The sequence below is a fragment of the Strigops habroptila genome, chromosome 8 (assembly GCF_004027225.2).
Source record: "Strigops habroptila isolate Jane chromosome 8, bStrHab1.2.pri, whole genome shotgun sequence".
In the NCBI taxonomy this organism is placed as follows: Eukaryota; Metazoa; Chordata; class Aves; order Psittaciformes; family Psittacidae; genus Strigops; species Strigops habroptila.
The window spans coordinates 23,387,605-23,411,986 of record NC_044284.2 but is presented as its reverse complement, the minus strand read 5'-3'; the positions used below and the strand labels follow the sequence as shown (position 1 = coordinate 23,411,986).

At 47.8% G+C, this 24,382-nt stretch overlaps 1 protein-coding gene across 31 annotated transcripts in view; it reads right to left on the bottom strand.

Annotated features, from left to right (window-relative positions):
* The window catches only part of APOD (apolipoprotein D), a 30,889-nt gene extending 6,511 nt beyond the window's left edge, over window positions 1–24,378 (bottom strand). For 2 of the 31 annotated variants that reach the window (XM_030495324.1, XM_030495323.1), the window contains exons 1-5: window positions 23,963–24,279; window positions 20,389–20,499; window positions 19,733–19,851; window positions 11,873–12,023; window positions 2,884–3,020 (exon numbers count right to left, since the gene is read on the bottom strand). In XM_030495324.1, coding sequence (XP_030351184.1) covers window positions 2,886–3,020; window positions 11,873–12,023; window positions 19,733–19,851; window positions 20,389–20,499; window positions 23,963–23,995 — 549 coding nt within the window. In that variant the 5' untranslated portion in view covers window positions 23,996–24,279 and the 3' untranslated portion in view covers window positions 2,884–2,885. The other 29 variants (XM_030495302.1, XM_030495301.1, XM_030495304.1 and 26 more) reach the window with 29 other exon arrangements.
* Between the last annotated feature and the right edge of the window lie 4 nt (window positions 24,379–24,382).

The window sequence follows — 24,382 nt, the reverse complement described above, 5'->3', positions numbered from 1 at the left end:
TTTGGCACAGTGTCCCCCTGATGGGGTTGCTCTGGCTGCCCATGTCAAAGTCAGACCCTCTGCAAGCACCTCTTGTGATACAAGCTTAGAAAAGAGAAGAAGCCAGGGCAGGCACCCGACCTAAATGCTATGAGAGCTCCCATGCCATAGTGCACTGCAGAGGTGGGATTCCCCACACACAGGCCAGCAAGCTCAGTTTTTCTCCTGAACTTGGCTGCCTGCATCCCGCAGAGCAATGAGAGGAGAAAGCACTGCAGAATGGCCAGTCTTGGCTGCACACTGCAGTTTTGGCTTCCATCACCCTGTGGCCAAAGTCACACGAGAGCAGTGAGGCGTTCGCCCAGCTGTGCTCCGTGAAACCCGCTGCAGGAGCGTGCACTCACGTGGGATATGGTCAGGAGTCAATGAGAAGCCACCACGAGCTGACACTCCTTGAGCCCCAGTGACAGTGGGGATGACGTGGGCTTTGCTGTAGCTATCAGCTCCCTCTCAACCAGCACCAGCAGCAGTGGAAGCAAACCTGTGTCGTGGTAGGAGACACAGCGGTCCCACATCCACCCAAAGGCAGCACCTTCAGAAGCCTAGGGGCTGCCACACATGGAGCTCCAGTCTGCTGGCTGCTGCAGCCAAGGGGCATCTCATGGATGCCAAGGCACCGCATGCCTTGATGCACAGATGACGAGAGCTGACAGTCGAAGTTGCTGCTGGCTGCTGGGGCATGTCTCCATGCAAATGCTGGCTGCGCCTTCCCCAGGGGCACATTTCTGGGCTCTGCCTGACCACAGAGGGAAGCACGCAGGTATCTGCTGCTCCTGTGTTGGAATGGAGCAGGCTTGGGCTGCTGCAGCTCAGCGCCACCAGCCCAGGTTCAGTGGGGTTGCCAGTGCCCCAGCACCACTAGGAGCCTCTTGTCATCCCACCTCCAGCACCCCCCAGCACCGCTCACCTGCACAGGCCCAGGACCTGCTCCATGTCCTGCCGGTCATCAGCCTCTGCTCATGAGCCTGTCCACCTTCAGTGCTCACCAGAGCAAGGTTTCAGGGAAAAGCATAACATTATAATCGCACCCAATTGTGGGGTGGGGAGCAGTCATCTCCGCCTGGTTAGCAGTGTATACCCTGGGGCAGAGGAGAGGAGACACATCAAAGGGCAGGAAGCTGGAACAAGGGTGGGAGGACAGGAAGGAGGAGAGCTGGGGGGTCAAACAGGGGGAAGAGGGGGGGCACCAGACATGCTCTGAGCGCTTCATGCAAGAATGAAGCCTGCCCCACATTTCTGGGTGATGAAGAAGCTGCAAGCCGGGCATACAGGGTGCGTGCCCAGCGCAGGGAGCGTGGAGCGCTGCAGGGGTTGGAAGACAAGGCAGCATTGCCTGCGCGGGTGCAGACGGGGTGTATGGGCAGTGTGCACACGTGGGGAGGCAGGAGTGGATGCAAAGCATAGCCCACACTGGGTGAGGTGGCAGGAGCTATGCGGCGCGTCCGGGGGGGGCAGGTGAGGCAGCCCATTGCAGGGGGCACATACCAGCTGTGCATGGGGTGAGACAGCACTGCGTTCAGGGCACCTACGGATGGGCTACATTGGCCAGGATTTTCTTGTGTTACTAAGTTGTCCATTTCAGAGACAAGGCTTGTCTGGCCCTAGGGAGAGGAGGCAACAGCACTGAGTGCTGCCAGCAAAGAACCCCCCCTTGTTAGAATAAGCTGGAGATACAGTTAAAATCCAGGGCTGGGACCCATGAAGTGCTACCTGCAACCAACCTGGCTCAGTGCAGAAGTGGGATTGGTCCCATTGCATACCCTAGGCCACCCTGAAATCAGCTCCTGGCACCTATGTAACAGAGAAGGTTTAGCAGGCCAGGCCTGGTGGAGACCTGGCTCCCCAGGGAAAGGCTGTCTTACCATGCTGTATCCCCAGCTGGGATTTCAGCAGCTTTCTACCTGCCATGGGATGGGAGAGCAGATAGAGTGATATCGTCCTCTCAACCCTGTGATGAGATCCTTGACATTACTTAGCTGAGAAGCTGCCAAAGCTCTTACTAGCAGGAAAAGCCTCGGGCAGATGCACTGCAGGGACAGGGAGCCCTTTGCTTGTGGGACATCACAGGCTCCAGCCCTGGAGCCACTAGCCCAGGGCTCCCTGCCTGTCCCATGAGGAAGCATTCATCTCCAAATGGTGTCTGAGCATCCCAACTGCATGGGGGCTGGAGAGCTGCCATGGGCATGGCCATTTTGCACCATTCTGCATGGACAGATCTTGTCTTCAGGCCTGCTGCCTCTGAACCCACAGTGCTGGAGCCTCTCTGCGGCACCTGCAGCATCAAGGCATCATATCCTGGGACCCAGGATATCCTGGGAGTCCTGAGGCTCCCACCATGGAGATGACACTGTTTGCAGGGACAGCTCTTCCAGACTCAGGAAGCGCATTTCCTCCCTTTTTCTGTGTTTTCTCCTGCAAGCTCATTTTTGCTGTTTTTCTCCCTCCTCTAAAAGAAATGGGGCTTTGGGTTGGCCAGACAAGTTGTGACATGTATATAGAAACGAAAATGAACTGCAGGAGAAAAGATAGAGAAAGGGAAGGCAGGTGGGAATTTTCCTGTTTCTAGGAGTGGCAGAAAGTACTTTGAAATCTGTTTATGCAAAATGGTGGAAAATTTCAAATTACAGTTATGACAGTAAAGGAAGTAAACAGGCTCTGGAAGCATGAACTGGCGTCTGGGATATGGGAACTCGGTCCAAGGCAAGTGCACGGAAGATGTTGTGATTCACATATATACAATTACTGAGTAGCCCTTCACCATGGAAGTTATCTAATTATGTAGCCAAAACACAAGAAACCAAAGAGAGAGATTTAAGAAGTTGGAAAACTGAAAAAGATATTACTATTTAAGGGACAAACCCTATCATGCAGGACCAGCAGTGGTTCTGCTGGGCTCTGAGGAAGGTTCCCTGACCTGCTTGGCACAACTGCTGCCAAGGTCTGAGTCCCTGGAGAGAGGATCCAGAGGGATCCCTATTCTTCTGAAAATAAAAAAAAAACCCCAACAAAATAGAAGAAAAACAAGGACAAAGGGGTATAAAAGAGGCAGCAGGCAGGTCTCTGCAGACAAGACTACGCTGCAGAGCTGGACTGGTGATAAAGCTTTGGCCCTGTGGCATCTCACCCCTGCAGATGTGCTCAACATAAAAAGCAGAGTCCAAGCAGTGCACCTAATCCTGATTTTTCAGTCTGTCCCAGAAGTGCCTCACACCGAGCAGCCTTTTGATGCTAAATAACATTGGAAAATGTTTGTTGTTGCGGTTTGCTGCTGGGTTATCACAGCACACACCAGGTGCCGTGCAGGGCAGGCATAGGCGAGGAAGCACATAGCAGAAGGGGGCAGAGTAGGACTTCTCCATTGGATGTGGGAGCAGATCCCACAGTCTGATCCTGTGATCAGGATCTTGTGGGCCCCTGTCTGTGAATGCCTGCCCAGGTTTAAGTGCTGGGGTGCTGCAGGGCCCTGGCTGCTGCAGCTCAGCTCAGGGTGCTTCTCCCCTCTGCCAAGCTGAGCCCAAACAGGCACCCTGATTCTTGCTGCCAGGCTCTGCATCCCGGTTCCTGGAGGATCGCTCCCACATTTCCCCATGGATTCACGATGCTTTTTTCAGGACTCCTTAAGCAGCCCCAACATGCTGAAACATAATTTAAAAGCTTTAAAGAATGTCATTAAATGTACTTAGAGAGTGCCTCTGCAAAGGGACTTTCTGTTCTCCCAGAGGCAGTGATCTGTTCACGGCACCATCAGCTGTGTCTAAGAGATGCCCAATTAAGGTTATTTAAAGCCCACAGCTCTATTCTCTGCAGCTAAATGCTATTTCAGCACCTGCATTCAGGAATGCATTACTGCAGTTACACAATTCTATTTTCTATGACCTGTACACAGTGTACACAACCTACATCTTCCTTGTGACACAGGTTTATAATGTGTGGGTGACTGCAGCTCAGCTCACAGAAAGAGAGAAAAAACTCTATTGCATTAAAAAATGCAGTTAAGAAATCTCCTGCAGGTGATGCTGTCCTGCCAGCCAAGTGAGGACCCCGTCCGCAGGGATAGGGGCTCTCCTGCTGCGGGAGCACTCTGGAGCTGGCTTCCAGTCAGCAACTTGCATCAGCTACCAGGACTGCAGGAATCATGCACAGACTTTGGGGTAGCCTCAAACCCTCAGATATCCTCTGGTCCTACACCGCAACGCTGTTTTATATATGCATCAGGAAGATCTAAGGGTGGCACTTTAACCCTGACAGACTCCTCCACCAGCCAGCACAGCATTTTCTAGCCCTGTCCCTGAGCCCCCCAGTCTTGCGCCACAGTCAGAGGGGGATTCTAAGAATCGCCTTTCTGAAAGAGCAAGTTGCATCTCTCCTCACAGTCTGCAGAGCGCAAAGACACTGGCATATGTGTTTGGCTTTGCCCATGAATAGCTGCACTGAGGCCAGTGAGCCAAAGCACACATGCCTTGCATTGCAACACAGGCCCAAGTGTTTGCTAGACTGAGCTTTACATTATACAGAAAATAAGTAACAAATTCGATGGTCAGTGCTCTGACTTTAATTTCATATAGTTACAGTCTGAAATGGCACAGAGATACCATTCATAGTGAGTTTCACTTTTTGATAAAGGTGTGCAGCAAAAGAGTGTGTGCAGGGAGGGGATGAGGTTGAGACTTAGCGTGGGGGCTGAGAGTATGTGAAGGCAACAAAAAGGAGAAGTGCTTCCTATGTGTGCACATGGTGCCGTGGCAGTTCCCAGTAAAAGCACCAGCACCTTCTCCAGACCAGTGCTGGCCCCAAGAAAACTCAGTGCTGGAGTGCCTTGTTGGGATGGAGAGACCACTGCATCCACCAGATGACCCCGTCCTGCACCTCCTCTGAGCCACCTCATGCCACAAAGCCAAGCCACTGTGCTTTCTCACCCTCTTTAAAAATAACCTGTCCCGAGCCCCCAGGCATATTTTCTGCAGGTGCTTTCCCACTATCAAAGTGCACTTCGTCTGTATAACAGCACTTGATCTCCATCTTCTCTGGAGGGCTGCCAGGGTACGTACCTGCACAAGCATTCATTCACTGCTTTCTATAGGAAAAAAAGCCACATAGTCATACTCCAGCCACCCACTGGATGTCTCTAGTGGGACGCAGGGACTGCCACGTCCCTCCCTGCAGTAGGTGATGGAGCTGTGGGGCCTTATCAGGGTGCATTCCCTCTCCCACCAGCTCCCTCATTAGTCATGCTTCCTGGAGAAACGGTTGCACCTCATTAGAGTTGGAAAGGGAAGTTTTGCTGTGGTCTGAATGCTTCAACACCCCTGAGCATGCGGAAAGCAGGAAGGGGACATAAGGACGCAGGGTGCTGGCAGCCTGTTGCCTGATTGTCATAGTAACCCTGGTTAAAGTCCCACCAGGAAAATGACTTTTCCTGCAGCACTTGACCCCGCAAGGTGACAGGTACCACCAGCACCCCTGGGAGCATGATCACTCTGGCAGGCAGGCCCTGGAGTTACGCAGAAAAAGAGCACCATCACCGGAGCTGCAGTTCATGGTCCCCAGGCAGGGTGCCTGTGAGGTGATGGTTAACGCTGGTGCCTTCTAAAAGCAGCACAACAGTGTTAATGTCTACCCTCAGCCCTGGCACCTTCCTCCCTGAAGCTGTAAAAGTTCAGAGGACTTTATAAGCTGCCTGTAGCATATAAAGTCCTTATAAAGTTTTCATGCAGAAGACTGGAAACGACACATCTTTTGTTCTGCAATAAAAAGTAATCCAGCCTATGGAATGTGAGATAACACCTGTTCTGGCATCAGTTATAACAACAGAAAGAGTAAACAGCACTGTGTTGCATTGCAATGTGTACTTTTGGGTTTTCTGCTTTCCAGCAGGGGCAGGGTGGTAGCAAAGATGGCTGGGATGTTAATGGAGCTTGCAAAGGCAGAGTGATTTGTTCAGCACACATAGTGAGCCAGTGACAGTGCCAGGAGCAGAAGTGCTGGATCTCAGTCCTAGACAGAAGTTTTTCCACTATATCATTAGAACAGACCAGCTCTTACCTGGTTAGTCCACTGGGTGCCCTCTTTACAACCAAAGCAGAAATTCTTTCTTTCATTTTACCTGTTTCTACTTTTATTGATGTCTTGGCAAACTCAGCAAAGGAAGATTTGCTAGAGTTGCAGGTGAGCAGAGCTGCTCTGGCTGTGTGCTAGAGCTGGCAAAGTCTCAAAAACTTTACTGCTCTTCACAACATCATCTGCAGGTCCTGCATGAGAAAGAGCTTTTGTACAAGAGGCTATGCTAAGGGGATGGACAACCTTTTACGATGCTAGCTGGGAACAGGCCGGCACAGGTGAAGGTAAAAGCAAGGAACTGGTAGGCAGACCAAATGTCACCATGTGCTCTTCAAAGCAAACCCATAAAAACTCATGGTATTTGGGCCACCTTTGAGATGCAAGGGCTATGAAACTGCAAAGCTGGCAATGGCACAGCAGTGCCGTAGAGCCTTGGAAACACTCTCTCTTAAAAATACTGATATTTTTCCAAGAAGCCAGAAAACTTCAGACTCTTTCTCCATGTTGATTCCTTCAGGCTTAAAGTTGGCTGATAGCAGTGATTCCTTCATTAAAGATAACCTGATAATAATGTTCTTTATCAGAAGATATCAGAAAAATGCCTCCCTGACCATAGCTATGGGATGAAAACACAAATAGCTTCTCTGTTAAGGGCAGAGGAAAGTGACATCCACAGGCAAGGAGGTGGGCAGAGACCCACTCGGTTACTGCTCTGTTGACAAAAAGCACTGTGAGGCTAAGCACTCTCAGGAAACCAAATTAAACCACCTCGAGGGAAGCAAATTGCTGCATGTTCACTGCACCATGTGTGTGATAACTGCACCTGAACACTGTCTGAGACAAGCACTGTGCCCACAGCTGCCCCTTGCACTAGTGAGCTGATGCCACTGGCCAGCCCTGCTGCCCATGTGCCTGGAGCAGATGTGCTCACCACACAGCTCATCAGGTCAGTGCACGGCTCTCCGTACATCCTGCTGAGTGCTCTCAGGAGCTGCTTCACCATCAAGACACCACAAGAGAAGTTGCTGCATGCTGCAGCAGACCTGAGTGCACAGCCGCTTTGTGCCTCCCGGCAGCTTCTGTCAGGGCAAAAGTGTTATTTCTCATCCCTGTTTTAAGGTGGACACAGGTCTGCTCTCTTCCTCAAAGAGTACCAGGGGAGAAGATGATATGGCTGTATCAGCAGCATCCCTGTGGCCCTTCCAGCACCACTGAGAATGAATTAACTGTATCTGGCTGCAGGCCAGGCTCCAGAGGTAGAGCTGGAGCTCTTACAAATTCTCCTCCAAATCCCAGGGCTCAGGCTGCTGGCTGAGAAACCTGCTGGTATCGGTTTTGGTTTGTTTCTAAAACATTTCTCAGCATTGTGATTGCACAAGATGCTGAAACCTCATGTTCCAAAACCACTGTCAGAAGGACAGGTGCTGCCATTGCTATTCAAACAGCATCATCACGTCTGGGGGGTTCTCCAAGCTAGAAAGATAAACCCATCCTGGGTTTCCTAGATCATAAAGTTTCTAAAATGCTAAGCAAGGCTCCTTCCTCTTTCAGGGTGCGCTGGGTGGCACTGTTGCAGAGCTGGGTGCCCATGAGCAGAGTGCCTTGCAGAAGCAGCAAGCCTATGAAGGCACCCTGCTCCCTGCACTGCCCTGGCTGCAGGCAGAGCAGCTGAGCCAGCATCTCTCTGTGCAATGGCAGGACCTCAGTGGCCTTTCTGACCTCTTGCAGCTGTTGTAGAGATTTGTAGTACAGTTTCCTAACCTTCATTTGACATGTTTAACACTTAATCTTCTCCAGCTGATAGTGCTGATGCTTTTCTTTGATCTTTTTTCTCTAGGAAGACAAGGAGTCCCCCAGGAAGCAGCCCGCTTGAATACATTGAGACTTGCCACTGTTTTGGGACTTGTTTTTTGGTCAAGACAGAAAGAACCTGAAGAGATATGGAGTATCCACGCTCACAGTGCTTGCTTGGGATAACCCAGGAGGCCCCTTGCTGTCTTAGGCTGAACGTTTAAGAGCAAATGCGACATGCAGAGAAGTACTTCTTGGTTCCCAGAATCATTGTAGAGAACCATGCAGGCCTGAAAGGGAAAACAGAAACATTTTACAAAGGCTAAAGGGTACACCAAGGAGCTGGACTATTGCTGTCTTCCAAAGCATTGTGAGAAACATGCAGAAAAAGGCAGGACACTGCCACAGCCTCAGCAGCTGGCCCCTGATGCAGGAAACAACAACCAAAAAAAGTCATAGGCACCTTTGGCAGTCTAACTCCTTGTAGGTTACCACAGCAGCCATGAGCATGGACTTCCAGGGGATTCCACTGAACTTCCTTCTGGCTCCTCCATCCTCCAGCTTTGAAGATTACTGTCAAATGGAATTGAGATTTCTTCCCTCTGTTACTTATCAACAAGACAATAACCTGCCGCCAGTGCCTGCATTAATACAACACTACGGCAGAACAAGGGTCTGGCTATCTCGGGGACCAGATTTCAGAGCCAGATTTCATCTTGGCTTTGCTCTGCTGGCTCAGCGTTGACACGATCATCTGCACGGTACAGGAACACTTGATACTTGCTCTTCCTGCCCCAGCACTCTGCTCCTCTTGCCCCAGAGCTCCCCACCCCAGCAGACACCAGATCACTGACAGCTCACCTGAGCACTTCTCAGGGGGCAGAAGAAGGGACTGGAGCTCACATGCTGTGATATCCTAACCCTGACTCAGCCACAAGGTCCTTGCATGGCTTGGGACCCTTCTTGGTTTGCAGATCTCCATTCTGTCTGTGAGAAGAGCTCCTTATCACCACTACAGCACAGACACTGATGGTGTGTGTGTTTGCAGAGAGGCCTCTCTAGCTGCCTTCTGCTGATGAAATGGCTGCACTGCCGGTTCTGCTCCAGGCAGTTCTCACCGAGCCTCCATAGTCCCACTACCTGATGAACCACCACCACCTCCTTAATTACTGAGCCCCATTAAATCCCGACCTGAGCTTCAAAGGGGGTGGGTAAACCAATGTAAGAATGAGCACTGGAGACATGTGCTTTACAAATCTCAGTTTATTTTATTTTCTGTGCAAATCAGTGCTACTTAACATTACTCACATTTCACAGTGCAGGGGGCAGAAGTGATTACAACACTGCTTAAGCTGCAGTTCAGTTGGATCATTCTGGGTCCTGGATCCCAGGCAACCTCCATGTGCTGATGATCTGGAATAGAAAAGAACTGCACAGCCAGCACTGCCAATAGTTCTTACTTGCAATACAAGCTACCTCCACAGCATCGCCAAGGGAAGCCCGCTTTCCTCCTCAGGTATCACAGCTGCATGCAGACTCCAAGCATTTACAGCCAGTGGCATATAAAAAGCTTATGACACAGTTTCCAAGTCAGAGCTAGCAAAGACAGATGAGGAAAGAGTAAATGATAAGCTCTTTTCATAGCCACTTAATCTCACATAGAACAAAACAGAACGAAGTTGAGCAGTGGAAGGGAAAGCTGGTCCCTAGAGTAAGCGGGTAGGGTCCCAGCCTGGCCAGCAGCACCCACAGCTTGCTGGCTGCTCCACTAGCAGTCACCACTGGGACAGAGGGAAAAAGGCATGAAGCCAGGCAGCCCCAGCACTTGGAAAAATGACTGAAATCCTGTGTATACCCAACAGGAGAGACCCCTGGGGATACTGTACAAGAGTAGTTCATACCAGTTATCAGGAGGTTCTCTGAGGACACAGTCATGTGTGACATGGAAATTTCACTGTGCAATGTTAAAAGAAATGCGTCATTTAAAGCACCCTTCCAGAGCTCAGTCAGGCCACATTGATTTGGGAAAGCAAGAGCCAACCCACACCAGCAAGAGAGAGCCTAAAATGGGGCAGTGACATGAGGGAAGCAGGGGGATGGCTGCACAGCATCTGTACCACAATCGGGTAGTACAGGCACCGGTCCCTAAGGTACCAGTCAGAGGAGCCGCTTTTGTTTGCCACATCAGATCCAACCCTGTCCCACAAAGCTCATCAGTGGTGGGTGGGTGGAGAGGCTGCAAGTCCCATCATCCACAGGGACTAACTGAGGGATGACTCAGACCTCACTCATTACTAGAAGAGCCTTTCCCTGCCCAGCCTGTCTGTAGTCACTGGGTCTGGCACCTGCTGGCCACAGTACTGGAACAGAAGAACCCTTCTTTGCAGGGATCTGACCCCCCCAGCTAGGTAATGAGGCTGTTTAGAGGCAGTGCTGCTGTTTCCCAGGAAAGAACAGAGTCACGGAGCAGCAGAGCTTCCTAGCAGTATCATGAAAACAACTGAAGGCTGTGACTGACCCATTTTCAATCAAACAGAAAACTGTTTTTGTTTCCCATTTTAGTTTCTCCCTTCGAGACACCTCATAGCAACAGCTTTGCTCTGCTATTAGCAGCCTGTCCTTGTAAGGAAAAGCAAGAGCCCATTAATGAGCCAAATTTATCACTGGGAGAACTCTGCTGACCTAATTACACTAGCCACATATCTGACCCATTATGTTAACCTTCCTCTGCCTCCTCCACAGTTAAACACCTTTCACCTTTAATTAGGACAGCAGGGAATACCAACAGCAAGAATTAGGAAAAAAAACATCCAAACAAAAAAGCCATGCTGTTCTCAACATCCCACAACATAGGACTTGAAGCTATAACCCAAAGTGAAAGCACAGAGAGGAGACTTGGCATGCTGCTGTCTATGGGCAGCGAAAAGCAATTGTCCCAACTCCCACCAGCAGCCCATGCCAGCCTGACTGCAGAGCTCTTTCAGCTTGTGTTAGATCATGCACTGCCTAGGGACAGTGACAGCAGTGGTCACTCCTCTGTGGGTATCTGTCCTTCCCCAAGACAAGATGTGTGCAGTTATGGTTTCAGATGCACTTGAACAGGCCCTTGAAATCTCACCAGCTATTTATACAGAGAGGATTTTCACAGCCATGGAGCACGGCACCCTTCTGCAGCTTGAAATTTTAGCTGAGAAACAAGTGGGCAGCTCTGCTTTCTCATTCCACACCTAAGTACAGCTTGGAGGGACTGTGAGAACCACTTGCTGACCTGACGGGTAAGCTACCTCTTGTAGTGAGATATGGCTTGTTTAGTGGGTACTTGCTTTCTGGAAATGGTATCTGAGCAATCTTCTCAATATAACCCCATTTCATCCTCACAGAACACACAGCTGTGCCAGCATTCTCCCACATGTGCTAAATAAAGCAGCTCTTCAGAGTTCTGCACATACATATCTTTTTTTTTTTCTTATATAAACCAAAGTCTTTTGTTAAACCAAAGACTTCTGATAATACTGTTATCTTGTAAGGTATTTAAAATGGCTGTTACTGACTCTCATTTATTCCACCACTACCACTCTGCAATCATCTGGTGAATTGAGTAACATGAAGGGAGAAGATCCAGACATAAGCATTTAGGTGGACTCTGGAGGCCAGGGTTATCTCATCTGGCCTCCAAATTACTCTTTTTCTACAGGTGGCCTGGAGTCCTGTATCATATCTGCCACCACTGCACAAAGTTCTCTGATATCCTGGGATGTCTAAGATAACACCTGCTGTGTAGGGGCCTGGACTGCCTCACGAGTGGCCTATGCTACCAAATGCTTACATAGCATGTTGAACCCCGCTGTGTAGTTTGGCTGCATGCCCCAGACCCTCCTTGGACTGCACAGGCCTGAAGCACAGCCCAAGTCATGATTTTTAGCTACATCTCTTTGCAGTGCTGCAAAAGCTCTTTCCGCATCTTGCCACAGTGTCTGCCACATACCTTTAGCTCTGGGAATGAGGGCAGGAAAGCCTTTGTCACCCTCACGGTGCCCCACAGGTTGATCTCTGCCACTTTCTTGTAGTTGTTTAAACTTGCAAATTCCACCTCTCTGAAGGTGAGATGCCAGCATTGTTCACCAGGCCCCACAGACCTGCCAACAAATACAAAAATGAGAAAAAGTGTCACAGAGAAGCCGCCTTCTTCATTTTTCAAGGTAACCCAACCCCCTGACAAAGAACTGGGCACTTCTGTAGAAAAGAGTTGTAGAGAAAAACCCAGCAAAAAGAAGAAATACACTCTTAGTATATCAGAAGTAAAGCCAGTGGGGCTTGCTTGGAACATTTGGGAGAGTGATGGAGCCACATGAGCATTGCCTCCCTAGATGTCTCCTCTAAGGTCAAATGCTGTGATGGGACTTGGTACAGCGGGATTTGGCTGACTCTCTTTTATTCCACCTTTCAGTCCCAGATTTGTCTTTACTCAGTGACTTTTATCATGGTGTTTGCAGTTTGGAAGGGGCTGGACTTTTCTTCAAAAGCAAGTATCTTGGATTTCTAAATCCCCTTCACAACTTTGACTCACTGTTTTGGAGAGTGCATGGTATTGATCTGCAAGATCGTGGCCCAGTTAACAGCGGTTGTATTTTACTCCAGGTATCTGGTTTCCCTCAGCCCTAACTGTAGCAAACTGACACGCAACCCTTAAAACTACTAGCATTTAAAAAGGAACATCTTTTGTACATGCAGTCCTGTCAAACTTGACTTGAGTGCACTTACCAAGAGATTCTGCACTGAGCCCCTTACATGTCCAGGACTTAGCAGGTCACTGAGGATTTCACCCTTTGAAGTGATTACTGCAGGAGTCCCAGTGGCAAACGTTTTTAGGACTGAGTCCATACTTTATGAATGTGTTGAAGCACAGGACTATGCAGCCAAAAACTGCAGGAGGAACAAACAGAAGAGCTGGAACAAGACAACGGAGTTGCTCCTCATTAGGTGTCCTGCCATACACCATGGTTATTTCTCACTGTGTAAGTACTCAGTTGGAGTTGAAGTCCCTTTCCACTCCCCGACCTCCCTCTTACCACCAAGAACACACAGAGGATTGAGAAAGAGTCTTCATGTCCAGGGAGCTCTGACACTGCTATCAAAAGCACCCACGTCATACCACCCTGTTGCTAAAATTTATTAAGCTCACTCTCAAAATTTTTGGGCTGTTTGCCCTGCCTCTGCTCCATAGCTTCCTGCCTGATGTATGAAAGTCTCAACTTCCAGCCTATATTTATTCATGGTCAGATAGTAACCATGTATTGTACCAACACAGCCCTCTAAGCAAACTGCACTATTCCACCATTGTCCAATACATACCAATGGAATTTATCCTCCTGGTGCATTTGAAAACACCAACATGTCCTTGCTAACCTGGCTCTCTACTCTCACACCAGGCCTAGTAACCCTGCGCTGTACCCAGCTAAGTCTGCTCTCCCCAAAGGCGGTCAGCCAGCTGTGTACAGCAGAGCAGAGAAGGTCACATGCTACCCAGTGATAATAGTGCCTTAACCATTCCCTCGTGGTCTGTCCCAGAATGGATTTGTCTATTATAGCTGCCACCATTCTCACATTTTCCAGCTCTCACACGGTGATCCCAGCACCCTTTTGCCTGGCACACCTGTCTCCAGTTCACTGGCCTGCAGCTACATCCTCCTCCAAAACAACCCTTTCTCAATCCCTACTGGGCCACAACAGCCCCAGGGGCTGTTTGGGAGGACAGTTAAGTTGTGGCCTGCAGCAAAAGCCAAAAAGCCATCTTGCTCACCTATCCTTACTTCTGGTTTTAGAAATTTGAATTAACAAATGCTCCAGTCAAGTAGTTCTACTCCTGCTCTGCTCAAGATCCCCTGCCTGTCACTGTTGTGCTTACTGAAGCTGCCAGCTTTAATGGGTCAAGGTAACTGAAATTCACATTCATCTGGCAGTCAGCACAGCATCTCAACCTGAATGCGGTCCCCTGCATTGCTGCAAAGCAGGCTCTAATCGCTAGCAGGATGACCATGAAAACAGGGCATCTGATGGTGTAATTTCACCAGGAACAAGAAGCTATCCAGAGCAAATTTGGCAGGGATTTACCAAAGCCACAAAAGACTTACTTAAACTGTCAGTCCCAAACTGACCTCTGCAGAGTATTCCTGATTCTAAGTATCAGTATGACAACTTCCCATTTCTTGGGTTATGAGGCTAGATTCAGGAATGGTCGCTATTTACACTAGTTCATTATTGGAATTTCATTGCTCACCGATCAGGCCACATTACACACAGAACAAAGTGCTGAGAGGTACCCGGTCACAGGGCTGTTTGCTGGTCAGGGGTATGTTTATTGAATAGAACCTTATCACTATTACTTCTTTAGTGTCAACAATACAGTGGGAACTGCGAAGATTGAAAACAAATGGGGCACTTCTATCAAAATTAGTTTAGCCTTGTGTACACAGAGCAAGGAGAAGAGGTGTAAGTGTACAGTGCAAGAACAGTTCTGCCCTAGCTCCTCTGGGGCCACACTCAGTGTGCAACAAGCACCTCTGTGCAAGGCACCTCAGTCGCAATAGTGCCTGTGTTCCAGCACTTACTTATTGAGCGCTATTTCCTGGCAAGCCTCAAACCTCAATCACACTGATAGTCCTAAAAAGAAGCCTTTGTTGCTTTGCACGCTGTGCTGGAGCAAACAACTACAGGATAAGGCTCTGAAGAGCAGAAGGAACTGGTCCAACTTGCTGATCAAGAATGCATGACTTCTCTGTCCCAGCTACACACAGGGTTTTGCAAACACTGCTGCATTTATAGAAGCAACAGAGCTGCTCCCTTACAAGCTTTTCCTCGCAGAGAAATGGTTCTGTGCCACCACTGCTGTTGCTGTGCTCTTCAGGAACAGCTTGAGAAGCTGTGAAATGTATGACGAGGTCTGGGTGACTGTGTAGGAAGAAAAATCATGCAGAGAGAACGTGTGGGATCCGAGATTGTACATTACTCGGTTATATTTCATATGCTTGTTTTAAGAGGGTGTGCTTCTGTAATTTGCATGAAGATTAGAGCTTTTGTTATTTACTAGCTTTATACTTGCTGGGAACAAGACAGGCCCATGGCAGTCTTATCCAAGCTTCAAAAGGAGCAACCACACTCCAGCCACATGAGCCCAGGAAATAAGAACATGATGGCTCTGCTGTCCTTTCTATCCTATTCCTTTCTTTCCTCCCTATCCCCACTGCTATCAATAGAGATTCTGCTACTATTGTGGGGTTTTTTTGTTTAGTCAAACATAAACACAGTTCAAACTCCAAGTTTTACCTAGTCACTTCCAGAAAGGACTGCTGCCTAAGCCTTACACCCTTGCTCAGGTCATATACAACAAGTAAAAGTGAAAAGAGCACAGATTAGACATGCAGTTCCATAGTGGGCTCAAGGTGTAATTCACCAAATTACTTCTTGAATCACAGGCTCTGCCACATTAGGGAGGAAAAAGTTATGAATCAGTGAGTCACCATGCCTGGCTGCCACTCTTCTTTTAGCACTTGATACCAGCTCCCACAGCACAAGGGCAAACAAGGTGAGCAACCCTCCCACAGTCACCTGCTCAGCTGCCTCTGAGCCAGGCTGAGCTAAAAAACACGTAACCACCTAGTTTTTTCTATATGTATCTTGGGCTATTTAACAAATACAGTATACAGCATCTCACCTCCACCTTCAGTCCAATAAACAATGATGTGTGGTGAAGGAAAAGAGCTGAAATGTCCATCACAGCCTTGAACAGAACAGGGTAGCTCTCAAAAAAATCAATATATAGTTATGTTGGCATTACGACAGTAGTAGGAAGGAGTGGCTGGCCCCACAGCTGCATATCATTTCACAACTGACTTATTTCCAGATATCACAAAACAGCAAATCAAGACTTGAAGCTCTTTTAGTATACATCAAACACCGTGATGTGCTAGTCATAAGCCAGCAACTTAAAAAAAACCCAGTATAATTGGTTTGTGTTATTCATATTGAAATTAGTTTTCCCCTAGCACCAATGCAACTCAATCTGCAAAGTTACCTTCCCAGCTACAATTTATTAATCGTTATCAAAACATACTGGTTTTGAAAGACTGACTTCAACATGCAGTATCAATTGGGACTACTTTTCATAGTTGCAGACACCACTGTTTAACTGTAAAACAAACTGCTTAACTCTTATGTGCAGAAAACCTCTTCACAAATGAAGCAGCCAGACATTTTAACAGAAAGAAGTGAATATCATCTTAGTCTCTGTGGTCTTCAGGGGCAGTGAGCACTTTCTCTGTTCAGATACCCACATGCTATTTCCTCCTTGTTTTTTTTAAACAGTAGATTTAACTGTAGGCCTTCATGGTCTTTGGACTCACCAGTAGGAACCGCACAGCAGTGTGAGTCCAGCAGGGTCCTGGCAGCAATGGCCCACCTGCAAAGCCTCTCTTCCGCTCCCTTTGCTGTCACGTTTTTTGTCAGATTTTTGTCCTGTTGGAGGATCTCCCAGCTTCCCTTTCCCAATTCCATCAGAGCTGGAAACTGCCCTGCCCCGCCCCAGCCCAGCCCGCTGCGCAACTACTCTCCAGAGAGGCCTTCAGTGGGATTTTGCCATTTCCTCCCATCTATCTCATTTCCCCCGGTTATCCTGCCCCACCACCTCGCAGGCTCTGGCTGCCCACCCCACCCTCTGCCCCACAGGGGCAGCTCCTGGGCCACATGAGCCTCCTCCACCCTGCAGAGCAGCCCTGCACCAGCTTTTGGCTGCCTGCCCTTCCCCTCGCTCACTCCTCGCCCCCGCTCTGGTTTGGATGATCCCACTGCAGCCAGTGCTGGGAGACAGGCAGAACACACAGGGGCTTGTTAGCAGAGAGCCCTCCTGTAACTGACCAAGCCATGGATTTTTCCCAGGGAAGTTCGTGGGATTCAGAATTAAGTCCTGGCAAGCACTTGGGCACCAACAGCAAGATGTCAGTGAGGATCAGGAAGCCACAAACACAATGCTGAACAGCCATGAATCCAGCCAACCTGCTCCATCTGCGCAAGTCCCCCCGCCTCCCCTGGTGCTGCCTATCCACCCGCTCCCTTCCTGCATTTCCTGAGCAGAACACCTCGTACTTGTCATTACTGGATTCCACCCAATTGGTTTCAAACTGTCTGTTTTGTTATGATAATTCTGAACCCTGTTCCCCAAAAGGCCTGCAATCTTCCCTGCTTTGCACTATGCACATTTCTTTCCAAGTGAATTCTCTATTCCAGGGGGCGCTTCCAAGAAAATTTCCCTGGGACTAAACAGCAGTCATAGGCTTAGAGTGCAATTTTGCTCACAAGATCATCATGAGGGACTGTGTCAAAACCCTTATCCAGAATACATTTATTCCTTTCCCTTTAACCACTCTGCTGCTTAGCCAGAATGACATTAGACTGACACAGTACAGTCTGTTCCCAGTAAACTTATACAGACAGTGTGTATCACACTCTGGTCGAGACATTCGTAGAATTGGCAGATCTGTGTGATGCAATTTCATCTAGGGCAATGAAGGTGAGCTGCCCGTTTGGAAATTTCAGAGGTCTGTTCCCTTTGGGAAGAGAAAGGCAGTATCTGCCTGCTTCCAGTCTTGTGGAAATTCCCTGGCCTCCAGGTGCTCCTGAAAATATCACCCATGGGGCAGAAATAACAATGGCTCATCCTTTAAATGCTCTGCAGCATATTTTTTCAGGCCTGGTGAACTTGTACACATTCCTTTATGTAAACATTCCCTGTTCTTTCCCTTTTCTTGCCTGCAGTCCTCATGAAAACTGCTGGTAGTAGGCACCTGAAAACAATTTATCCTTTTTTTCCAGTAAGATCTAAGAAAATAAGACAATGATTATTTCAACTTTTTCTGTACATTCTACTTTTCAGGTTATTTTGTAATCGATTTCTGTGTGGTTTTCCATCTTAATACTAATATATTAAACAGAAACATTCCCTGTGGACTTACTTCTCCTTGCTAAATGAAACCCCTTTTGCACTTGATCTCCAGTTCTATCCCAGCCTGCTTCAGTATTCTTGCTATTCCTGCAACTTTATTTTTGACTGTCTGATCATTAAAAAGCTCCTGATGCACCTCAAAATGTACCATCTTGTATTTAATGCAAGAGTTTTATGTGGTGGTTAGTACATCCTTTTAACTCTCCATAAAAAAGCATGCAAGTAAGTGATGATGGACTAACTGTGCGTGAACGAATCGCCCGGCATCTGCTCTATGACAACTGCCCCCATACCTGCTCTGAACCTACAGCAGCTCACACTTCTCTCGTGAAGGATAGGTTTCCTTGCATTTGTTATGAGCAGCTCCATGCGCCCTGCCAGCTACCACAGGGTAGCTGCATCCTCAGCCACATTGCATGTGCATTCCTTCATTTATCAGCAGTAATCACGCATATGGTCATACCTTGTTCTTCACAAGTGATCTGACCTAATGGCTCCCTGCCTTCACTGATGTTTCCTGCTTCTTTTGGATCTATGATCCTTTCCTGCAGTCACTGCATGCTTCCTTTTCTTGGAGCAGTCAGCTCTAGATTTATGACCATTTTCATCCCACACACATTCTATCATTAGGTTTTCAGAAAAGTCCTGCTCATCAAATTCTACATTTCTAGGCCATTATCTCCTTCAACCATGTAAAACACAAGGCTATTCCATACAGGATGTTGTCTGTCCCAAGAATTACAGAAAGCATTCAGCTGCAGTATTTTTGCAACAGCTATCCACCAGACCCTGCCCTTCAGATGCACCTAACAGCATGTAAGACAACACTAACAACCTGGGACAGGGGGTGGGAAAGAGGAACCACAAGTGAAATCCTGGGGCTCTGAGTCCAGGTCTCCTGAAAACTTATTAACACACAGAACAAGAAAAAAAAATAATCACATGATCCAACTCCCTACCCCTCCAGGGTCAAGTGCTCAGTTAATCTCCTGAAAGTCACCTGCAGATCAGCTATGATTGGTGATGCATTTTCCACTTCCACAAGGAAGAATACAAGTACGGAGCCACAAAAATTTTGGTTCCAAGCAAGATGTTGCCACACCAGACCAGAGGGGATGCTGAGAGCTGCCTGACCATTTGGGGACAGGTAATAAGTAATCTGTGATCAAGAAGTAATTGTGGTGTGTTTTTTCATCAATAAAACAAGCAAGCAGGGCTCACTTCAGGAGCAATTAGTTTCTTTATGTGGCTTCAAATGGAGCCTGGCCCTCTGCACCACATTAGCATGCTGGCTTCTCAACAGCCCTCTCACACTACCCCATCTTCTCTCTCACTTCTGTTCCCTACATCTACTGCTCTACACAGCAAGCGCCTAACTTGCTATCACCACAGAGACAGGCATCCCAAAGCAGCGTATGACATGACTACTTAGGGATTTACAGAGTCTTCACATGGAAATTTCCAGCTGGTGGCAATTTTCCAACAGGACACACTTGCTCTCAAGTTACACAATATGTCAGCTGATAATAACTTTCCCTTCTGGTGTGGTGGTAGAACATAACCTCCGTCAACATCACACAGGCAACAAGGAACACCTTTTTTTGTTTGTTATCACCCTCCACACTGCTCAAGAACCTGTAGTCATCACTCTCTGAGCACCTGTGCAGAATGGCCACCTTTGAACAGAGAAACAAGTGGGTATGAACTGATTTTGAATAATTCAGGTCAGAAATTACATGAGTTTTGACTATCAAAACAAAAAACCAAACAAACCATAGCAAGGATAAGACCCCACCTGAGTTGGAAGTGGACTTGTCCCAGTTTATAAAGAGGATTACACAACACAGTTACCTGCATGACCTCCATGGCTGGGATGATGGGTCCGCAACCCCTTCTGATTCAGTGTGCCTAAACTGATCTCTTAAAACAAGTGATGCCATCTGCGAAACACAGGTGATAGAGGGTGAGGCCTACAGATATCAGAAAGGTACGATAAATTTGTTCATTCAGCTATCCAGAAACTGAATAACAAAAGCTGTAGAAGCACAGTTGGAAGACATTTTGGAAACAGAACCTGAACAACAGAGGAGAGGCAGCTCGGAGATGAGTTTGAGGAGAGTGCCCCCAAAAGAAAGTGGCAGAATGAAAGACAGCAACACAGACACCAGGGAAGACAGAAAGCCATAATGCCACAGCAACCTTGGACTATCAGATCCATGGAGTGTTGTGGTATTGCTGAGAGGCTTCCAGCAGTGAACAATGCCTTACTGTGCAAGCTACTGTAGAAACATCCAGTTAAAAGTCAGTCCCTGTCCTAAAGAGCTCAAATTACAGGACTGACAAGATGTACAAAGCAGATGAAGCAATGAAAGATGTAACAATCCCTGCCCGCCGCACTTCCCTCATGTCTTGGACAAGGGTAAACAGAGGCTGCACATGAAGATGCTCTCACTTGAAAAGCATTTTTCTCCAACTAGAGAAGAATTTTGATCAATATTACTACTCACCACAAGCAAGTATCCAGCAAAACAAGTAAATCCCTCTGCACGAACCTGTTTTGCCAAGGCATGTCCAAAACCTTTGTCACAGCCTGTTATTAGCACCGCCTTCTCTTCAGCCTGTGTGTGTAAAGACAGCAATACAGTATCATCAGTTATTGCAATGCTGCAGGCACCACCAACACCCACCGATACAGCACAGGAGCAGCTTGCAGCCCTGCAGCCAGGGCCAGCCACTGTTCAGGAGGTACAATTCCACCTGTACCTGTCTGCACACTAACCTGACCACAGTCTAAACCCAGCAATTTCAGTGGAGCTTCTGCTGGGTCAGCCAGTGTAAACAAGGTGACAAGATTCCGGTGTACAAACACAACCAGCTCCCAGCTACTGTGTGAGCCCCTGCATTTATTCAGTTGCTGGTCTGTCTCAATTTGTGTTGCCTTGATACCCAAGCTAGAACAGTAAAACTCTCTTTCAATTATCCGTGGCCAAAGTAGAATGGAAACATTTCAAAGCTAGTTAGTGATCTACCAGCCCATAGGCATTATAAGAAAGAACAGCACAGAAAACATTCAAATGGTAGTATACCACCTGCATGACCTGTACAGCAGCTCTTTTAACTGCAGAGTGACTTTCTGCTGTCTGTTCCCCACCTACTCCCACTCCACGCCGTACTTTTTACGCTGGATTTTAGCATACAGGTTAGGGTTTCCTTCTGAAACACTGCGGTCTTAACAGGAACAACTTAACAAATCCTACAGTTCTCTCCTACATTCTTATTATCTTCTGACTGATGGATAAATTAAGAGAGATTTGATACTCCATCTGGTATAACATAACAGGCTTGTGATAGATCCAAAACAGGAATCCCAAATCTTGGAGAGAAGCCTATAGAGAAACACTGCCCATTCACCCTTTTTCTTTGCTTGAGAGCCATCTCTCCCTTGCTTTTCTCACCACAGCTGTGAAGCAATGAACTCCTAATGGTTAACTCAACTAGCAGGCACTCAGCTGCAGTGCTGTGCACTGCTCCAAACTGAAACCATATTCATGAGGCAATAATGTGATACAGATCTGGAGAATGCAATAAGGAAGTGAGGTCATTTCCATGTCTGTGAAGATATCTGCTACTAATAGTCACTGTTACTGTATTAACAGCAGCTGGAGTATGAACATTTGTATTTTCTACTACTTACTTTTGAATTGTGCTGGCTTGTCTGTACACTTTTTCAGACAGAAATGAGGCAATTGCCAGCACTCCCTGATTGAACTGGTTTTGCTGACATGCATGGTAGTGAAGTGGCAATAAGCAATAATTGCAGGGTGATAGTGATCAGAGCATTGCTGCGCAAACTCAAGATGAGCCTAAGCAGAGAGCAGTATGCAGATAAGCTACACCCAGTCCTATAACCCATGCTGAAGTTATTGCTTTCAAAGGGGAGTCATGATCTGAAGGTGAAATGAGAACTGATCAAAAGTGCATCCTGCATTTTTCATACAAACACCTACATTAACACGGATTCCTACACTCAGACAAAAACCACTCAGCTACAGGCTAGCTCTGCTAAAGCTCTGAAGGTAGCTAAAGGACAAACAATAAGTGATAATTAAATATAATGTGCTCAGTCTTAATTTAATTTGAAGTGTCACAGCTCCAAGAGAGATGAGGATTAAGTATGAAACAGATCACAGAATTTGCCAAGGTTATCTCCCACAATAATTCAGCAAGATAACCCATGGAAAAGAAAGGATTTGACTTTTCTCTCTGCCTCACCACCTTTGAATCCTGAAAACAAAAAACTTCCCAAAAAAGCAGGATTCGTGCAGGAAATAAGGACTTATAATCACTTCCAGAACCCAGGATAAGCAGACAGAAAAGACACCCAATCCTCAACCATCATTAGCTCCTTCATCAGCCAGTCTGATAAGGAAAGAGCTCAACTACAGGACATAAAAGCAAATGGCTGGGCTGTGTTACATACAGAATTACATACAGCTAGTTTTAGCTCTCTGCAGCTGGTTTGCTTTCTGTGATTAAACCTCTCCCCCCCCCCCCCCCCAAAAAAAAACCCAAACCAAAACACAAACCCAACAAAAAACCCACAAAATGTAGACAGAAAGGGAGGCGTTTAAAAATCTTCTCAGCTCTCAGTAATAGGGAAAAAAAGTGAGGAGAAACTTACATCCTTCCCAGTATGGGAAGGTTCCTGTGGTTATTTGTTAATCATCTGCTATTACCCTAATTGCTGGTAATAAAACATGTGACTACAGCAGCATGGTTCATAACAGACTGAGGCCCCAGCAGTGCTAATGACCACGCAAAAACCCAGGGGAGGGACTAGACCTCACAGCTGTAGCTGCCCCATCTTCGTGCCATGCCTGATGGACACAGAGCTTCCACGGTTGAGAGCAGAGAACAACTCCATTCCTAGCCAAAAAGATCCTATTCCCAAACACCTCCACACACAAAACACAGAAAAAAACCACCTCCCAAACACAGAAAAGCCCAATTATCCTTATCTTTTGAAAGTCTGAAGATAAGGCCTTATGGGCCTCATTCCTGGAGCTTGATAAGGTCAGTCTGCAGCTTAGCTTGACACAGTGCCAAGACAGGCAGAGAGGACCAGTTATCACCCCTCTAGCAGGCATCACTGTGACCTTATCAGCATTTTGAGGAACTTCAGGTGCCTCACTCACTAACGGTCACACACTGCTCTCAGGAAGCACTGCGCAGGAGAAGCATCGTGTACGGTGCTGCCGAGACACGTGAGACCTGCTAAGAGTGCAGAACAACTTGTACTGGGGCTGCTGCTGGGATAATACTGTCTGTGTCTTCCTTGTGTGGTACGTAGCGCTGTAATACATGTTCCATGCAGTTCAAACCGACCCAGAGAGGCAACCTGATTTTAACCTGCAGCTAGCTCAAATGCACACACTTCATGAGCTTTTCTTATGGGGTATGAGCGCTTTACTAAATAGTAGAATTTATTTTACTCATGCGGGTGATCTACCAAAATAATACATATTTATTGCAAAAGATGCTACATAAAGTGAAGCTATGTTTTCAGCCCCAGTCTCTCTGGACAATGTGGGAACCCCCATGCTTGCTTAGACTTCATCTTCTTCTACTGCGTCACTTGTTTTCTGGATCCTGTTCCCTTTTATACTCTCCTCAACCATCTGCTTGTCATCAAACAGATTAATGCAAAGATGAGAGCAGTTACACAGTAGACTTTGCTTGTCTTCTTTTTCCAGAGTCAGGAAGTTGAGGGTTTTAATCCCAGGAAAAGGAACTGAATATATTCACTAAAGGGAAGGTATTTTGCCAGTGGGACAGTGATGGGGAACATGAGGAGCAGAGCAGAAGAGCGAAGTGGGAGAAACAGGCCAAAGCTGTTATCTGGTCATGGCAGGGCTGGCAGGGCTGGTGCTTTTAAAACCATGTTCACTTGCAAGTTCTTCCCAATGCAGAAAGGTTGTCTGGAGCATAAACAAGGGCTCAGTTAACTCCAATCGAGTGAAAAAAATTGTGTCTTTTTTAAACATACAGAAGAGAGTGGCTATGCAATTCTGTTCCACTCACAGGGGTTTTTTCCTCCCTTACGCTCATTTCCATACTTAAAGCACTGGAACCAAACCCGTGCCGCCGCCGTTTCGTGCCTTTCGTGGAGCAAAGTGGGGTCGCGGCCCCTGCCCGGGCTGTTCGCAGCTCGGTACTTCATCGCCCCTCGCCGTATCCGTGTGCAGCCCCCACGTCTCAGCCCCGGCCCGTTCAGCTGCGGCCAGCAGCTGAGCCAGGCTTGAAGGCGTAGCGTCATTTTAGGCCCCGGTGGAGCCTCCGGGGGTCTCCCCTCGGCGAGTCCCAGAAGGGGCCGAAGCCCCCCGGCCCTTCGCCGCGGTACTCACGGGCAGGGCGCGGCGGGCCCTCCGCGGCAGGAGGAGGAGAAGGAGAAGGCCACGGGCCAGGAACCGCCCGCCAGCAGCATCGCGGCGCTCTGCAGGG